The sequence below is a fragment of the Suncus etruscus genome, chromosome 2, assembly GCF_024139225.1.
Source record: "Suncus etruscus isolate mSunEtr1 chromosome 2, mSunEtr1.pri.cur, whole genome shotgun sequence".
NCBI classification, from domain to species: domain Eukaryota; kingdom Metazoa; phylum Chordata; class Mammalia; order Eulipotyphla; family Soricidae; genus Suncus; species Suncus etruscus.
In genome coordinates this window covers 70645521-70665549 of record NC_064849.1, presented here as the reverse complement: position 1 = coordinate 70665549, position 20029 = coordinate 70645521, and the positions used below count along the sequence as shown (strand labels likewise).

Below are 20029 nucleotides of genomic sequence, written 5' to 3'. Positions count from 1 at the left end.
CATTGCTACTGACAATGGGATTTCAGATTTTGGCTTACAGAACTCTGAGAAAAGCCATTTATCTTGTTTTATGCTTCAAAGTTTGTGGTCATTTGTTAAAAACAGAAAATTAATACAAGCACTCTCTCTAAAAGATGCTATTCTAAGTCTTAAATGTCCCCACTAGGGACAAGAAAGCAAAAAAATAAACTCCTTAAATCATTTGACCAATAATTAATGAATAGTTATTAGGTGTTTGGGATTTATCAATTAATAAAAAACAGAGCCTCATCTCATGTACTTGTAAAGAAAAGAAGTAAATATTTAAAATAATATGATAAAATATGATCAACCTGATAAAAACAAGGTTGAGTAGGTTAAAATGTCTTAGTGTGTAGTAGGGATAATGGGTTATAATTTTAAACAACGTATTCAGGATAGCATCATTGTAAAGAACACAGTTGAGCTAATGGAGCTAAAAGTAAATAAGGTTTACTGTGCTTGCCTTGCATACTAGTGACCCTGATATGAACACTAGCACTGCATGTGGTCTCCTCAGTATGACCGGAAATGACATCCAAGCACTTATGAATGAAGCGCAAACCCTCAGCACACCCCCACAAAATAATTGAGATAGGATTTGATAAAGGTGATGGAATTTCTCTGTGAATATCTACAGAAAAATATCTAATATTCAAATTAACTAAATCTAATGTAGTCAATAGAGCAACTCATATAAAGATATAAGACAGAAGCATATGTAGTGTATTTGAGAGATAGCAAGGGAGCCATTATGACTAGGCCAAAGGGAGCAGGGAGAAGACAGGAAATGAGGTCAGAGAAATAGTTAGAACCTGATCTGGTATCTCTATGGAGACCATTGTGGAGACTTTAATTATGAGTGAAATTGGAGTGAAACAGCACAACGACATGAAGTGACTTATTTAACAATTATTTGGAACCCATGAGGTATTTCAATAGTAGAGCATATATCCCTCATGTGTGATGTCTTGACTTTGATTTCTAGTATACATTACACATGCACACACACACACACACACACACACACACACACACACACACACACACGGATTACTCTGGTTAGACCAAAGATGAACAAGAGAAGGCATACATAAATTTGAGACTAAGTCATGATTACAAATGTGTTTATATATACATGATTACATGTTTGTAATCATGGGCTTATATCAAGATATATTATTAAAAATGTGCAGATTATGCTGCTGCTATTTAGACAAGATAGCAATTTAGACCAGAGTATATGGTATATCAGACCAGAAGTTCCAGCAATACAGTAAGAAAGTACATGTATTTTCATGGCTTTCTTTTCTCTTTCTGATCTTTGGGTCATTCCAGTGGCACCCAGAGAAATGTAGTGCTGTATGGTCCTGCATGCAAAGCTCTCACCCAATCTAGCAAGCTGATCCAGCTCACTGATCCTTCTCTCTGCCCAATAATGGAATACTAGGCAACCATGAAAATATAACATTTGCCGTTAACAACAAAAAGAGAATGAAAAGAAAATGAAAAACAAAAAGAAAAGGAAATGATGTGCAAGGCAAACTTTTTCTTGATGAATTGGGTTCAAAGAAGAGTTATGGATGACTCCACACTAGCAAGAGAAATTAAACAACTTGTTTTACATTAAATGAAAGGCTTTGGAATGCAAAGAAAATACAAACAGGCTGAACAGACATCTTACTGGGTAGGCCCGGTTCATTTCCTAGCACCACCTTCTCTCCAAGTACTACCAGGTGTTACCCCAGTTGAAATTGAGGAGGGCAAAGGCAATAGTTCTCTTGTCATCATCACAGGACCACAGAGTAGAGAGTAGAAGTTTGACAAAGTAACGTCATATTATGGAATGTGAAAGTATGAATGAAACTGAGCACAGAAGTTGTATGTATGGTAGGAGCAAAAGATGATTGGTGATTTCCTTAGGTTTTCAAAATAGCTTGGACTTCATCACTTTAAGTCTCAGCTCTGGGGTAGAATTAGGGTCCTTATCAGAATAATGAAAGAATTGGCCACATCTTATAATTGTAGTTGAAACAATCAGAGTTTTCCTTTTACTTACAGACCCAGTCAAATAGAGGAAGAAGATGCTGTACTCTTAAGAAAAAGGCAAATGTCATCATATAGTGATTTTGATAATAAAGAGAGTTCTGTCTCTGAAACAGTGCAAAAAGAGGCCAAGACAAATATCAAGAGTTCATCATCATCATCATCATCATCGTCATCATCAACATCATCATCATCATCATCATCATCATCATCATCATCATCTCTCTTAGAAACTGATCATTCCCCTCCTGATTCCCTAAAGTTTGACCCTGTTGGTAAGCAGAGATTTTATTCTAGTTGAATGCAGATAAACTACCCATGTCAAACCCAGGGCTTCAGACATGTGCCATGTGCTCTACCATTGAGTGATATCTCTGTCTATGATAAATCATTTTTTTTATTTTTGAGGTTGTAAATTTAAAAAGATTTAGTATCAAGGTACTATGGATCACAGTAATCTTCATATGTATGCTTTTTGTGCACAAAAGCTACCAAAATACCCAACACTAAAATAATAGCCATTGTACTCATTTGCAAATTTTCTCTCCCCACTTTGATTTTATGCTCTTACTTTTCGTGGGGGAGGACTCAAATGGTACCCAGAAACCTTGCTATCACTCATTCTTATGACTTTATTTCTACTTCATTTCTCCTGTGTTTCTGCTTCACTTTGGGTATCTATGGTTCTTTTTTGCTTATTGTGAAAAGTTGTACTGCACTTTCTTCCCTGCATTCTACTTCTCTTTTATCCCTGATGGCCTCCCCTCCCATGCCCTAACAGGATTTGTCAATTGTTCCTCAACTTTACTAATATGGCTCTATATCTCAAAAACGTTTCTGGGGCCAGAGCAGTAGCATAGTGTGTATTTGCAAGGGCCCTGCAAATTACATTTGCCTTACACACAACCAATTGACCAGGTTCAATCCCTGGCATCCCATTTGTTCCTCTGAACAAAGAGCCAATACTAACCCCTGAGCACTGTGGGTGTTGCCCCCCCTAAAAATTAATAAAAAAAACATTCCTTTCTTCAGGTCATTTGGACTGGGAGACTCATGTGCACCAGAATCTGCCTGGGCTGATGGACATGGATCAAGAAGAATGTGTTGTTTGGCCTAGGGACTCACTTTTCCAATATTTTGAGCTGCTAGAGGAACTTCAATATAACTTAGAGGAACGTAAGCAGTTGCAAGAGTTTGCAGGTATTTAGGGAGTCATGGGACCAGGAATTAAATATGTTGATGTAGCTTAGATAACTGGGGGACAGGTGTAAAAGTATTCAATGTTTGGGCTCTTCAATCCCTGAATTTTCACAAAAAAGACAAATCTGGGTCCAGAGAAATAGTATAGCTGAATAGAGCCCAAATCTGCCTTTCTAACCCTCACAGCCTTTTTTATTTTTTATTTTTTTACAGTACGGGCACTGATGAACCTTGAAGATAAGTAATGCCTGAAATGGATGATCTTTAGCAAAGACAAGTAGGGGATACTTGGAAGCAGAGTGCATAATCAAAATGTTAAATAAAGAATGCTGTTTATTGCCGAGTTGTCTGTCTTTGAGTTACAGGAGATATGTATGGAACAGTATCTGGGATGAGAAATATTGTTCCTTTGTCCATGGAAACTGTTGACCATTTCAAAGGTTCGGAGTCTGACTTTGTTTGAATGGCGGAGAGTCTTCTCCATCATGGAGTCTCTTCTCCATCATTAATGGAGGACATCAAGACTATATCGAGCAGTGGTAGGGAGGCGATATGGTGCCAGTGATTGAACATGTTATGCAGGTGCTCCAGTGTTTGGGCCTTCTACCTGGCCTCCTAACTTTATTCTTGATTTGGGCACAATAGCTGCCACTCTCCCTGTAATCTCAGCTCCTAATTGAAGTCTGAAGTTCAGCTTTTTCTCTCACCAGTGGGTTTAGGCCTCTGGAGCAGGGGTTGGGGAAGACAAGAAAATTTCAGGAACTGTTAGTGCTGTAACCTATTGAGAAATATTGTTTCGATTACTAAAACATTAGTAGATGGGGTGTAGCTCAATAACCAACTGAGTATTGCTTTGCTGTGCACCTTTAAAGTAACTCATTTTCGGACCTGGAGAGATAGCACAGTGGCGTTTGCCTTGCAAGCAGCCAATCGAGGACCAAATGTGGTTGGTTCGAATCCCGGTGTCCCATATGGTCCCCCGTGCCTGCCAGGAGCTATTTCTGAGCAGACAGCCAGGAGTCACCCCTGAGCACCGCCGGGTGTGGCCCAAAAACCAACCCCCCCCCCAAAAAAAAAGTAACTCATTTTCACCTGCTTTGGGGCTTTTATTCCATTTCTTTGCTGTTACTTAATCTAGGGCTTGTTAAACATTCCCCATTTGTAACCTCCCTTTGCCTGAGAATATTTTACACATCAGATATGTAAAACAGATGTATGGACATTTACCAATAATAAATTATAAACATTCTTTTTTTTTTGTTTTTGTTTTTTGGGTTACTTCTGGCTATGCACTCAGAAATTGCTTCTGGCTTGGAGGACCACCTGGGACACCAGGGGAATCAAAACACAGTCCATTCTAGGCTAGTGCCATCAAGGCAGATGCCTTACCACTCCATGCCACTGCTCTGGCCCCAAAATCATAAACATTGTTTAAAAGTTATGTATTGAAAAGTACAGGGGTTTAGGCACTTGCCTTGCACTCAATTCTAATGTGGTCCCAGAACTTTATATGGTTCACTGACCACCACCCAAACAAAACATATTTTGAGACTCACAAAAGAATTTTAAAGATAGGTTCAGATAGTACAGTAGTTAAGACACTTTTGCATACATCCAACCCTGGTTTGATCCCTGGCACCACATGATCCCCTCAGCAATAGGAAGAAATCCCCCTAGCACCGAACTTGGAGTATTCGCTGAGAACAATTGGGTGTTGTCACCTAAAAGTAATCACAAAGATAGTATTTCTGTATCTGTAATTTAGCTGTCTTTAATATTTTGACTCAAAAGCAAAAAGAAAAGAAACAAAACAATTAAGAATTGAGGTGTGCCCTTTCCAAAGCATATCAGGAAATATATAACATCAGGAAGTTGTAATGCCAGTGACAGAACTGCATTGGTAACCTCAATCCCTTAGGTAAGGGGGCACTGACCAAGGTTTTTGCCCTATGAAGTTATTTTCCTCTTTATAACATATACATATTTTGGGGGCTTGGGGCGGGGTCACACCCAGCAGCGCTCCAGTTACTCCTGGCTCTACGCTCAGAAATTGCTCCTGGCAAGCTTGGGGAACCATATGGGATGCAGCTATTCAAACCACTGTCCTTCTGCATGCAAGGCAAACACCCTACCCCCATGTTATCTCTCTGGCCCCAACATATCCGTTTTTGGAAGGATATAGTTGGTAAGTATTAAGCAAATGTTTTGTTTCTCTTTAAAGTTTCCTTATTTTAGCATTCACCCATAGATTTTTTTGGTAGTAATTTACTACTATATTCTCTCTTTCATTCCTTCTACATTGGTGTTTGATTAGTTGGTTTGGGACCAGGCCCAGTTGTGCTCAGGGCTTACTCCTGGTGGTGCTCAGGGGACCATATTATTGGCAGGGTTTGAATTGGGGTTAGTTGTGTACAAGGGAAGAAAGATCCTTCACCACCATACTATATCTCTGGTACCTTTCTCAAATGAATCAATAGGGGCTAGAGTGTTAGCATAGCAGGTAGGGGAATTGCCTTACACATGGCTGACCTGGGTTCCATCCCCAGCATCCCATATGATCCCCAAGCACCCCTGAGCACTGCTGGATGTAGCCAAAAACCCAAATAATAATAAGATTAATAAATAGATTATTCATAAAAATAAACACATTTTAAAATATAAACAAATACAATAAAGATCTTAGGAACAGAGAACCAGTTGGAGAATGGCAGAAGTCCAAAGAACTGAAGAGTGGTGAAGTGGCAGGTTCACAGGTAAAATCACTGATAGAGTGATAGATAGAAATGAGACTTTTGGTGTCAATGATGATGTCAATGTATGTAAAATCAAATATAATGCATTTCACCTCAAATGTCTGTATTAAACTAATGTTTCTTCAGGAGAAATCTAAAGATAATAAAGTGCATAGTTGCAAAAATAGATTATTTTACTGCTCCCAATTTGTGAATCACCTGTTCTAATCCTTTGAAGGTATATTCCAAGTTACTCTGGTTCAGAACTTCTGTGTTTATAAGACCCTACCCCAATCTCTTGGCGTTGCTCTCCCTCATTTTAAGATATATGTCCTTGAGGTTTCTCCTGTTCATTACTGGAGATGCCCATGTTTTCTTTCAAAACTCCACCCTTCTGTCTCCCTTCCACCTATATTTCTCTAAATAAAAACTATTTTAGTTCACAAAATAAAATAAGTTTTTACCAGAGAATTCCTTAGGTCTCTTCCTTCCCTAAAATTCTGTTTTCCTAAATAAAGCTTCTAGGTCAGAAGCACATCAATGCTGGGTTTGAACAAGTATGTTTGGGAGATAGCATAGTAGATTCTATGGGAAGAAGGACTAAATAATGATTTTCGCACAGCCTTTGTGCTGAATTACTGTTTAGACTTGGTGTCAGTAAAGTTCTCTGAGGGATATAAACTGAAGATAGCAAATATTTCTAACCCTAAATAGAACCAGTTTTTATTGGGGGCGGGCATTGGACTGAGGATTCAACCCAGGGCCTTAGATGTGTGAGCTACAACCCTGGCCCCCAAATTATTTTTTTTTTGCCCCCAAATTATTTTAAATGAGATCCCTATAATCGTGCATGAGCACAAGCTTACACAAACAAGTCCATGTGCACATGACACACACGGGTGGCTGAGTATCTGCCTTGCACAGCAATTTCATTGGAATTGTTGCTTTCCTCAGCTAAGAATCTTCTATAGGACTTTGACAGGAGACTATATAGAAAGCGAGCCAGAGAGCAAATCCAGATATTTTCATAATTCAAGAGTAAGCCATATCATTCTGAACTTATTTCTGTTGATTTATTTTTCTTGTGGTGTCCATACCCAGCAGTACTGAGCTCTGTGCTCAGGAATCACTCCTGAATGTGCTCAGGAAGTGCCATGGATTGAACTCAAGTCATCTGCATGCAAGACAAGTGCCTTACCTGCCTACTATCACTTTGGCGCCTATTTATCATTATGACGAAACTATTGGCCCTGGGATGTGGCTCACTAGCAAATTGCTATGCTGTGCACTATGCTTAGCCATGTAAAATGGGGGAGAAAGGTAGAAAAGTTGGATCTATGATCCCCAGACTTCTTGTAGCTTTTCACTAGGATTCTGGTACTAAACTGTAACGTATCTTTTTTGTTTTGTTTTGTTTTTGTTTTTTGTTTTTGTTTTTTTCGGCCACACCAGTTTGATGCTCAGGGGTTACTCCTGGTTAAGCGCTCAGAAATTGCCTCTGGCTTTGGGGAACCATATGGGACACCGGGGGATCGAACCACGGTCCTTCCTTGGCTAGCTCTTGCAAAGCAGACACCTTACCTCTAGCGCCACCTCACCGGCCCCATATCTTTAAGTTTTCATATTTTGTTTAAAAACTTTCTTTTGGCCATAACCAGTAGTGCCCAGGGCCCACTCTTGCTTTGTGCTCAGGAGCCACTTGGTGGACAATCTAGTTGCACAGGTCCAAGCAAGCCCTTTTTTCTGGAGCTTGTGTACTCTGCCCATGAGGCGCTCTCTCTGGCTATCTTGTCTTCCTAAGCTCCCCATGCTTAACCAGACTTTAATTTCCCTTTTCTTTTTTCTCTTTTTGTTTTTTGGGCCCTGGTGGTGCTCAGGGATTGCTTACTCCTGGCCTTGGAGGAGCTGCTGCCTTAGACTCCAGGTCTCAGGGCATGGGCCACAGTGTGGCAGCTGCCCATTGGCTGCTGGTGTTTGCGTCAGGGGGCGGGACAATGGGTAACTGATGAGTGGCTGTGGCCGTGGGCGGGGCCAAGGTTGAGAGCAAAAACTCAGCACGGGCTGGCCAGGCCATTAGCAAGTTGAGCCTTGGAGCCAGAGCTGTCAACATTCTCATCCATTTGAATACTATTGTACTTATGGCTGAAATAGGTAAGAAATGACATTAAATGAAATAGAAATTGGTGAGAAAATTTTTTTTCTCTTTAACGTGGTCATTCTGTTTTATAGTGTCTTGACTTATGATACAGACAGCTATATTAAATTACCGAGCCTATAATTTATGGCAAGACCTCAACGTTTATAGAGGGTTCTTGAAACTTGAGTTGATACAAAGTTTAGACTTTTAGACGTAGAGTTTTATTTAATTAATCTCTCAGTTCCAGCCCCGGAACACTGACAAGCTGTGGGTCTGGATGGATCAGAAGACGGTCTTTAAAATAATTCACACACACGCGTGTATTGAGAAAAGATTTTGAACGAGTTTCCCATCTTACTATACATCCCTATTAGCCGAAGAACAATCCAAGTCCCTTCCTGGAGCTCTGGAAAAATGAAAGCAAAAGAGCATTATTTTATTATCCATTCAAGCATTTTATCTGATGGAAAAATATTTCACACTTGGAAAGTATGACATTCAGGTTACCCTCCAATCCAAGGTGTTACATTCAAAGATGATTCTATCCAGTGAGTAACAATGCATAACTTCATTGAGGTAGAAACAGGCAAATCCCGTAATCCCACATCTCCCCCTATTTTACATGATAGAAAAAGTGCAAAAATAAGGGATAGCATAAGGTAATATATTTCCAAGGGATGGGGTGCTATTAAGGGGAAGATGAATGACTAAAAAATAAAAACGATAGCACAGTATTTTGATAGACTCAGCAAAAGCAGAAAAAATAGGAAGCAAAAAGCTTTTGGCCTAATTCCAAGGATGTACCAATTCAGAAAGCTTCTGTCATAGATCAACTACAGGCTTCAAGCACCTTAATTTGTCTAACTCCAAGGCCTTTGTTTAATGTACCTAGAAGGGTTCTCTACCAGGTGCCCCTTCTAATATAGTTTTCACAATCAGGTCACAGTCCTTCAAGACATTGTTAAACACTTTATGAAGTTATGATGTTTTGAGGCATCTCTTAGTTGCATCTCACCATTTTGCAATGAGGCAGCTCACTTTAGATGCCCTCCAAGTTTCCAGGCCAGTTTGCCTTTATGGTTTCCTTATCATGACAGTGATGTCAGGCTACACTGAGGTAAAGATATGAGGTTCTTGTACATAAAGCCAGAAAATGGCTTCAAACTTATTAGCAACTATAGTGTCCTGATGGAGGAAGACTTTCCATAACTTTCTCAAAGCTGAAGATCATCAAAGCATAAGTCAAATCTATATGGCAACTGTTCAGAGTGGAGGACTTCCTTTAACCAAAAATACTGAGTTCTTATCCCTAATGGATAACACCTCTTGAAAATCTAATATTTTTCAGTTTCCAATTTTAATGTGTCTATGCAAAAGAATTGTGCTACAGAACACTATTGGGGTCTAGGGAAAAAATAATAGCACACCAAACAATTCTAATAACCTAAATGTAACAAGGAACATAAAAATTCCAAAGGTATTATCTTTATTAAATTCTAAACCATTCTTAATAAGTAATCTAAATAATAAAGGATGAAAGCTACAAGTACTTAGTAAAATATACAATAAAAATATACTTGTTGAAAAATTACACTTAAGCAAAATACAAAGAGGGGCCAGAAGCACAGCAGTTGGGATTTGCCTTGCACGGGCCAAAATCCAGGACAGACCATGGTTCAATCCCCAGCATCCATATGGTTCCAGGAGCAATTTCTGAGCACACAGCCAGGAGTAACCCCCTCAGAGTTACAGGGTTGTGGCCCAAAAAGGAAAAAATACAAAGAAAACGTACATATCTGTTCTAAATACTGAAATAGTGACTGAAGAGTAAATAAATTCTGGGTCATAATTTCAGTCAGTAACATTGTCATGTGGAGCCTGAGAAACTGGTTGTCAATTGTCACAGTTCTGGAGATGTTTTAAAGCTAATGATCTCTCTTTCAAGCAGCCACAGACACAAATATGAACAGTCTCAAGGTGGAGAGAAGTGGTAAAAAAGGCAATTTCCACAAAGCTATCAGCAATATTGATGTGACTGTGGAGTATGATTCACAATTCAAATTCTTCAAGCAACTTCAGCAGCATCTGCAACCAAAGCGATCTTATCTTGCAGTATGAGCCATTGAAGAGGTTCATGAACATTTCACATGCCAGTGATGCCGTCATTTCCCCCTTCTACAATCAGTGGGCAGTTTGAAGTGATGCTGTAATCTTCCCCAGATGGAAACAGGAGTCTAGCTGAGGTGGGGAGTTCCACCAGTTGCAGCCTAATTAGAAAGTCATTAAAGATAAGTTAAATAAATTAAGATAAAAGTTAATGAAGGCGGGGCCGGAGAGATAGCATGGAGGTAAGGCGTTTGCATTTTGTGCAGGAGGTCATCGTTTGGAATCCCGGCGTCACATATGGTCCCCCATGCCTGCCAGGAGCAATTTCAGAGCCTGGAGCCAGGAATAACCCCTGAGCACTGCCGGGTGTGACCCAAAAACCAAACACAAAAAAAGTTAATGAAGGGGGTATAAATAAAATTAAAGGTAGAGATACCACCTAAACATACTTACAAACAAAACCAAACAGCACTGAAGGAAACTTCTTAGCACTACTGGAATAAAACATAGAGGTGGCCACTACATTCACACTCAACACACACGTAAATGAACAAGAGTATCCATCCAAAGCTTACACCTGAAAAATTGGCCCAGGTGAAATGGGTCAAGCACTTTTAAGTATAGAGCTGGCATGTTTGGAGAAAAACTTTTGCAGCTTCTAGAAGTAGTCAATGTAGATGGAGTGGAACTTTGCTGAAAATAAAAGCATCAATGTTTAAATTAAACACATAACATTTCCAAAATAATCATAATTTTAAAGTTTAAAATATTAAGTAAAATGGTTAATGAACACCTAGAAGAAGTCTGCACCTCGAAGTATGGTATTACCTGCTTTTAATAACAAGGTTCCTTCTAGAAAGCACTGGAAACAATGTCACTTGATATAATAAAAATCTAGTAAAACTCAGAAATAAATTGTAAATAACTCTCAATGACTGAGCACAGTGGCATGTGTCTAGGGTATTAAAATATTTCATCCAAAGGTCTATGTGGAGAAGCATATGAAATCATGCAAGCAGTTATAATCAAATGAAAAGAAAATTAAAGTAGTGGTTAAGACATTATCATAATGAGCACTGCATTAGGCGTCCAAAATAAAAACTTCTCTCCACGAATCACTGTAAACAGAAACATTAAAGATTATTATAAAATAGGAATTAATGCATTAAAATATTTTAGTGAGCACTGTTAGTGATAATATATCTTCTAACCATCTAGTTGTTGTTTTCCTATTGATAAAAATATTAGAACATTATTATAGACAGCTTTAAAAAGCTTTCAATTAGGGGCCAGAGACAAACGACCAGACAATGGAAAAAAGTACTCAAGGAATGTGAAACAGATAAAAATAGAAGTCATTGATAACTCAACAGAAACAACATAAGAATAATTAGAGTCTCAAAGGCCCAGGTAGGAGACCCCCAGGAAGAATCAACCATCAAAGGCATCCTCAAAGAGATACTCCCAGAGTTAAAGACTGCATGCTCGAAGAGTACCAGCTAAAAGAGACCCGAAGGAAAACACCCCAAGACACATTCTAGTTACAATGACAAATCCCACAAATAGAGATAGAATACCGAAAGCAGCAAGATCAAAAAGGGACATTACATTCAAAGGAGCATCCCTAAAGACTTACAGCAGGACATGTCACAAAAAACCCTCAAGGCCAGAAGACAGTGTGTGGGATATTGTGGACAAGACTGAATGAAATGATGCGTCACCTAGAAATACTGCACTCAGCCCGACTCACATTCAGGTTTGAAGAAGGATACATAGCTTCATGGATAAGCAACAGCTCAGAAACTTCACAGATGAAAAACTAGCCTTAATGGAAAAATTGAAAGGTCTACTTTCAGACAAGATGAGATCAACAAACACAGCAAACTTATCGACAAAGATGACATTAAATCTATGACAATTATCTCTCTCAATGTCAATGGACTAAATGCACCATTAAAAAGACACAGAGTGGCAAAATGGGTGAAAAAAGATGAACCCAACCTTTTGCTGCCTAAAATTAAAAACACCCTGAATAGCCAGAACAAACATAGACTTAAAATCAAAGGCTGGAGGAAAATCATCCAGCAAACAACAACCTTAGAAAAACTGAGGTGGCCATATTAATATCTGATGACACCAACTTTATACTCAGAAAAAGTTGTAAGGGACAAAAATGGACAATTTGTACTAATCAAGGAATATGTACAACAGGAGAAAGAAATCAGACTCTAAACATATATGCACCCAATTAGAGACCAGCAAATGATCAAAATACAATTATTGACAAATCTGAATGAAGACATCAATAATAACACAATAATTGTGGGAGAACTCAACACGGACCTGTCAACACTTAATGGGTCAACCAGACTGAAACCCAACAAAAATTTTACTAGCCTGAAAAGAGGAAATGGAAGAAAGAGAACATATATCTATCTATATCTACTATCATCTATCTATCTATCTATCTATCTATCTATCTATCTATCTATCTATCTATCTATCTATCTATCTATCTATACACAATGTACATGGGTCATTCTCCAGGATAGACCACATGCTGGCACATAAAACATACCTCCATAAAATCAAGAGGATAGAAATTTTGCAGGCTACCTTTGCTTACCACAAAGTTCTGAATTAGATGTGAACTACCAAGTAACACAGAAGAAAAACTTTAACAATTGGAAAATTAAACAGCCTGCTACTGAACAACCAGTAGATCCAAGATGAAATCAAAGAGGAAATAAAAACTTTCCAGGAAACAAATGGTAATGAAGATACAAAGTACTAGAATTTATGGGCCACAGCAAAAGCGTTCCTGAGAGGAAAATTATAGCTTTGCAAGCACACATCAGGAAGAAAGAAGGGGCATACCTGAATAAACTTAATGACGGCAGCTCATAAAATTAGAAATGACCAACAAAAAGGAACAAAAAATTGGAAGAAAAAAGGAAATAACAAAGCTGAAAGCAGATATCAATGAAGTGGAAATCCAAAAAACAATCCGAAAGATCAATGAAAGCAGAAGTTGGTTTTTTGAAAAAATAAACAAAATTGATAGACCATCAGCAAAACTCACAAAGAGAGAGAGAAACCTGATAACCTGTATTAAAAATGAAAAGGGGGGGGGGGCCGGGTGGTGGCGCTAAAGGTAAGGTGCCTGCCTTGCCTGCGCTAGCCTTGGACGGACCGCGGTTCGATCCCCCGGTGTCCCATATGGTCCCCCCAAGCCAGGAGCAACTTCTGAGCCACATAGCCAGGAGTAACCCCTGAGCGTTACTGGGTGTGGCCCAAAAAAAACCAAAAAAAAAAAAAAAAAGAAAAGGGGAAGATCACAATAGATATTGCAGAGATCCAAAGGGTAATCAGAGACTACTTTGAGAAACATTATGCTACTAAACATGAGAACCTTGAAGAAATGGATAAATTCTTGGACACTTATAACCTTCCATGGTTAAGTAAGGAGGATATAGCATATCTAAATACCCCATCATTATTGACAAATTGAAACTGTAATAAAATGTCTGCCTAAAATGGAAAGCCCGGGCCCAGATAGATTTACTAATGAATTCTTTCAAACCTTTCAAGAGAAACTACTACCAATCCTAGCCAGGCTCCTCTATGAGATTGAAAAAAACAGGAACACCCCAAAGAGCTTTTATGAAGCCACCATCATCTTAATACCAAAACCAGACAGAGATGCTGCCAAACAGAAAATTACAGACCAAATGCCCTAATGAATGCAGATACAAAGATCTTCAACAAAATCTGGCAAATAGGATACAATGCCAGCTCATCAGAAGATCATTCACTATGATCAAGAAGCAGGAGTGCAAGGATGGTTTAACATCCATAAATCTATCAATATAATACAAGACATTAACAAAAAGAAAAATAAAAATCACATGATTATAGCAATAGATGCAGAGAAAGCATTTGATAAGGACCAACACCCATTCTTGATCAAACTCAGCAAGATGGGAATGAAAGGAACATTTTTCAATATAGTTAAGGCCATCTACCAAAAGCCAATGGCAAATATTATTCTCCAATGGAGTAAAACTAAAAGCCTTTCCTTAAATTATGGTAGGAAGTCAGGGCTATACTTCTCTCACACCACTTCAACATTGTACTGGAAATACTTGCTATACTGATTAGGCAAGAAAAAAATATCTAGGGAATCCAGATAGAAAAGAAGTCAAACTCTCACTTTTTGCAGATGATATGATACTCTACTTCGAAAACCCTAAAGACTCTACCAAAAAGCTTCTAGAAACAATAGATTCATATAGCAAGGTGGCAGGCTACAAAATTAACACACAAAAATCAATGGCCTTTTTATACACCAATAATGATAGGGAAGAGATGGACATTAAGAGCAATCTCATTCACATAGTGCCACACAAACTCAAATACTCTTGGAGTCAACTTGACCAAAGACGTGGGACCTATACAAAGAAAACTATAAAGTCCTGCTCCAAGAAATAAGAGAGGGCACACCAAAATGTAAACACATACCCTATTCATGGATTGGCAGGATTAACATCATTAAAATCGCAATACTTCCCAAAGCATTATACAGATTTAATGAGATCCCTCTAAAAAAAACCCACGACAGTCTTCAAAGAAGTGGATCAAACACTTTTGAAATTCATTTGGAACAATAAACACCCTCAAATAGCTAAAATACCTCCTAGGGAAAAAGAATATGGGAGGCGTTATTTTTCCTCCAACTTTTAAACTGTATTACAAAGCAATTGTTATCAAAAAAAGCATGATACTGGAATAAAGACAGACCATCAGATCAGTGAAATAGGCTTGAGTACTCAGAGGATGTTCCCCAGGCATAGAATCACCTAATTTTTGACAAAGGAGCAAGAAATCCTAAGTGAATAAGAGAAAACCTCTTCAATAAGTGGTGTTGGCAGAACTGGTTAGCCACTTGCAAAACAGCGAACATAGACCCTCCAGCTAACATTTGTACGAAGGTTACATTCAAATGGATTAAAGACCTTGATATCAGACCTGAAAGGTATATAGAAAAACATGTAGGTAAAACACTCCTTGACATTGAGACTAAAGGCATCTTCAAGGAGGAAACTGCACTTTCCAAACAAGTGGAAGCAGAGATAAATAGATGGGGATACATTAAGTTTAGAAGCTTCTGAATCTCAAAAGAAATAGTGCCCAGGATACAAGAGCCATCCACTGTGTGTATTCATCCAATACCCACAGATAAAGGACTAATATCCAAAATATACAAGGCACTGACAGAACTTTACAAGAAAAAAACATCGAATCCCATCAAAAAATGGGGAGAAGAAGTAGACAGACACTTTTATAAATAAGAAATACAAATACAAAAGGTACATGAAAAAATGCTCCTCATCACTAATCATCAAGGAGATGCAAATCAAAATAACTATGGGATACCATCTCACACCACAAAGATTGACACACATCACAAAGAAGAAAAACAAACAGTGCTGGCGGGGAAGCAGAGAGAAAGGAACTCTTTTCCACTGCTGGTGGGAATGCCATCTAGTCCAACCTTTATGGAAAACGATATGGAGATTCCTCCAAAAACTGGAAATTGAGCTCCCATTTGACCCAACTATACCACTCCTAGGAATATACCCTAGGAACACAAGAATACAATACAAAAATCCCTTCCTCACACCTATATTTATTGCAATACTATTCACAATAGCCAAACTCTGGATACAACCAAGATGTCCTTCAGCAGATGAATGGCTAAAGAAACTGGTAAATATACACAATGGAATATTATGCAGCCATCAGGAGAGATGAAGTCATGAAATTTTCTTATACGTTGTTTTACATGGAATCTATCATGCTGAGTGAAATAAGTCAGAGGGAGAGAGATAGACACAGAATAGTTTCACTCATCTATGGGTTTTAAGAAAAATAAAAGACATTTTTGCATCTATCCTCAGAGACAAAGAGAGGAGGGCTAAAACTTTCAGCTCACTTCATGAAGCTCCCTACAAATATTGATGAGTGCAGTTATAGAAATAACTACACTGAGAACTATCATAACCATGTGAATGAATGAAGGAACTGGAAAGCCTGTCTGGAGTACAGGTGGGGGTGGAGTGGGATGGAGGGAGATTTGGGACATTGGTGGTAAGAATGTTGCACTGGTGAAGGGGGTGTTCTTTACATGACTGAAACCTAATCACAATCATGTTTGTAATCAAGATGTTTAAATAAAAATATAAAAAGAAATTTCCATATAAAATGGAATAGGTATCCACCACCACCACCACATGAAAGAGGGCATTTTTTTTTTATGAAAAAAGTCAACATGTGTAATATTCCTGGCCCTTGGGAGTTGGCCCCATCCACATCTGTTCTTTTATTCAAGGGTGCACAAAGGGTACATGTTTCAACTGTTTCACTCGCCTGCCTCTATGGACTATGATAATTGACATTCAGACTATGGGCATTTGTATGTAATGCTGTTTGTTCTTCTGCAGGAGACTTAAATATTTACATGGACAATAGCAGTTTCATTCCCTTTAGCCATCGGTCCTTGTTAGACAGAAATATCTCTAATGTTAGATAAATGTAGGTTGAAAGCATTTTTTGTAGAAGTGCTTGTAATTAGAAAAATCTGATTATAAGCATTTAAAGAGGGCATTACTATGCCTGGTAACAAACCTACCACATAAGTTGAATACCTATGTTACATTGCTCTAAAACACATTGATAATAAGTGATTTAAAGTAGCAAGCTCCACTGGCTGAGCAGACTTATAGTTAGTATGAGCTATTATGGTTAATGAAGGGCCAGCTATATCTACTTTTCCTGATGCTGACCTGTCAATGTAAAACATAGGGGGGTCAGGTATAGAAGAGGAGAGAATAATTGATGATATCACAAAGTGCATTTTCTTAAAGTCCAAACTTTTCCAGCAGATAGTATGAAATAATCTCCCCTGAAAAATTAGATAAGTTCAGTTGAAGGGGCTCACTGAGAGCTATTATGCATTCTATTTACTTTTTAGAAATAGGCAACACTATTATATCTGGATCAAAACCTAACAAGAAAACTGTTCTGAGCCTTGCCTTGATAATAAGAGCAGATACCAAATCCAAATAAGGCACACATGTGTAAAGATGTTTGTTATACAAATAACCTCATTCTAGAGGCCCTGACATCTGAGCAATGAAGAGGAATCACAAAAATTAAAAGTCATATTTTCTCTCCAGTTATAAACCTTGTAAGATAGGACTCTTTCAGCCAGTCCATAAAATTTTTTTAAATTTCTGTTCTGCCTTTTTAGTTAAACACCTAGGACTATTTAAGTTCAAATTACCTTCCAAAATACAGAACAAGTTATTAAGTCTGAGTTTGAAATTTCCAGAGATGGATGGACTGAATTTATAGCACCTAAAAGTTTTTGAAAGTCATTGAGTCCTTAGAATTTTCTGATAAATAGAAATCGTTTGTAGATGAACTGAAGTGTACTGTGGTATTTTATCCTGTGGATATAGTTAGCCCACCACTCTGCAAGTATTTAATAACAAATTTATAAACACCTTAAAAGTCTTTGTGAGTCTCAGTTTAGATTAAAATGTAGTCCGTGTAATGGACCAAATATACCTGGGAAAACATTTCCTGAGCTGGATGTAAAACTGCATCAGAAAATACTGACTCATCATAGGTTAATTTGCTATTCACTGGGGAAAAACCATCCATTGAAATTGCTGCATAAAGGCCATGTTATTAACAAAAGGAACTAAAATGGCAAATCTTTTTCTGTCATTTTGGTGTATAGAAATAGTGTAAAAACAGTCATTTAAATCAATTACTATCACAGGCCAATCTCTTGGAATGGCTACTAGAGAAGACAAGCTATTCTGCAACTTTCCCTTCAAAACCATTTGAAATTTAACAATTAAAAGGCTCCAGATACCTGCTAGCTTTTTGATAATAAATATTGGAAAATTCCAACTAGAAAATGAGGTTTCAATATGTCCCAGTCTCAGTTGTTCAACTAAATTTCTACATCTCTGGGGAATCCAGATTGTAACATCGAACTTCCATTCAATGGGAATGGGTTCTGGATGCTTTAACCCAGTGGCCCTAATTAAAAGAGCATTTGAAACCTCTAAATTAACATACTGGGAGGTATTTTGGTGAAGGATAAGAAATTCTGCTCCCCATTGCTTTTTTTTTTTTCAGGCCACACCTTTTTGATGCTCAGGGGTTACTCCTGGCTAAGCTCTCAGAAATTGCCCCTGGCTTGGGGGGACCATATGGGATGCCGGGGGATCGAACTGTGGTCCTTCCTTGGCTAGCGCTTGCAAGGCAGACACCTTACCTCTAGCGCCACCTTGCCGGCCCCTCCCCATTGCTTATGCAAATCTAGTCTCCATATAGTAAAAGAGACTGGAGGTACAAATGGCAAAATTACTGCTTGTTGCATTTTTGGTCCTACACATTTCAGATATCTAATGCTTTGGTGAACAGAATTTTTAGGCAAGACAACTCCTATACTTTCTAAACTGTATTGAATTTCTTGTAAGGCCCAATCTCTCAAAGAAATTATAGACACTTCTTCCCTGCTATCAAACATGCCATCAAATTTTATGTCCTGAAATTCAAGAGGTAACATTGGATTTTCCTCTTTTAATTTTGCCATAAAGGATACAAATGCAGTAACAGAAACCTCAGAGTTAGTACTCCCAAAGCCTCCTTCCCTGATGTGCTCTGTTTTTCCAGGCATAACATAAGGAAGCAATACTATTTTGGCCATGTTTTCACCTTTCTTACAGGTCCAGACTGTGGGTACTGAAATAAGAACTATTATTTCCCCTACCTGATCAGAATCTATAATCCCCAGATGAATTACTGTTCCTTTGAGCATTAAATGTGTCTTCCTATATTAATACCCGTAGTTCCTTAAGAAAGAGGCCCTGTTATGCCAGAACTAATCTTATAAGGGTATTGAGCTGGAAGAACAGTCAAGTCCTCCAGATATGTAATATCTATACTGCAGCTTCCGGAGGTGGCAGGCTTTAATGAGTTTAAGCTGTGGAGTTCCCTTGGACAGGGGAGGGAAGCTGAAATGTTGATTGAAAGGTTCCCTGAGTTTGAGGGTCAGTGTCTTAACCTAAGACAGGTTGAGTTAGTTCTGGCCTCAAGGGGGCAGATCCCTGAGCTGGTACCAAAACAAGGTTGCACTCTGCATTTTTCTTAAATGTCCTATATTGCCACACTTAAAGCATTTTGCTCATGTGAGTTAGGTTTCAAAACCTTTCCCTGTTTGCCATCTTAGCATTGATTAGACTGAATGGCAGTCTCTTGCCCAGTGAATTCCCTTATTGTACCTTAGACAAATCTCAGGTACTCTCATTGTGTGAAGACAAGTAATCTGATTCCCAGGCTCTATATTTGAATAGCATATTCTGTTAAGGGTGAAGTGGTGAGGTTGGAGACAAGCCATTGACCTTATTCCCCAGAGTCCTAACCTGGATAGTATAGAGTGTTAAAGGTGCAGTGGTGGTGGGTGAGGGCACGTTGGTGGAAGCCACAGGGACTTTGGCAGAAGTCCTGGAAGGATAATTATTAAAAAAATTGGGGGAAGGAGGAGGGCTCAGTGTAGGATTATTATAATAGCTGATATTTCTACAAGCTTGTTGGCATCCCATTACATCCTCCTTTTCTCTTATAGAGTATAATCTTTTTTGACACTGTCCATTAGCATTAAACTGCTAAAGTTCTTATCAGGCACTGTTGGGCATCTATATCTTCTACC

At 38.5% G+C, this 20029-nt stretch overlaps 1 protein-coding gene across 1 annotated transcript in view; it reads left to right on the top strand.

Annotated features, from left to right (window-relative positions):
- CATSPER2 (cation channel sperm associated 2) overlaps nt 1-3509 on the top strand; it is a 29289-nt gene extending 25780 nt beyond the window's left edge. The window contains exons 13-15 of the mRNA XM_049769016.1: nt 2327-2339; nt 3097-3264; nt 3478-3509. Coding sequence (XP_049624973.1) covers nt 2327-2339; nt 3097-3264; nt 3478-3509 — 213 coding nt within the window. The remainder of the gene's footprint in view (nt 1-2326; nt 2340-3096; nt 3265-3477) is intronic.
- The last annotated feature ends 16520 nt before the right edge of the window (nt 3510-20029 follow it).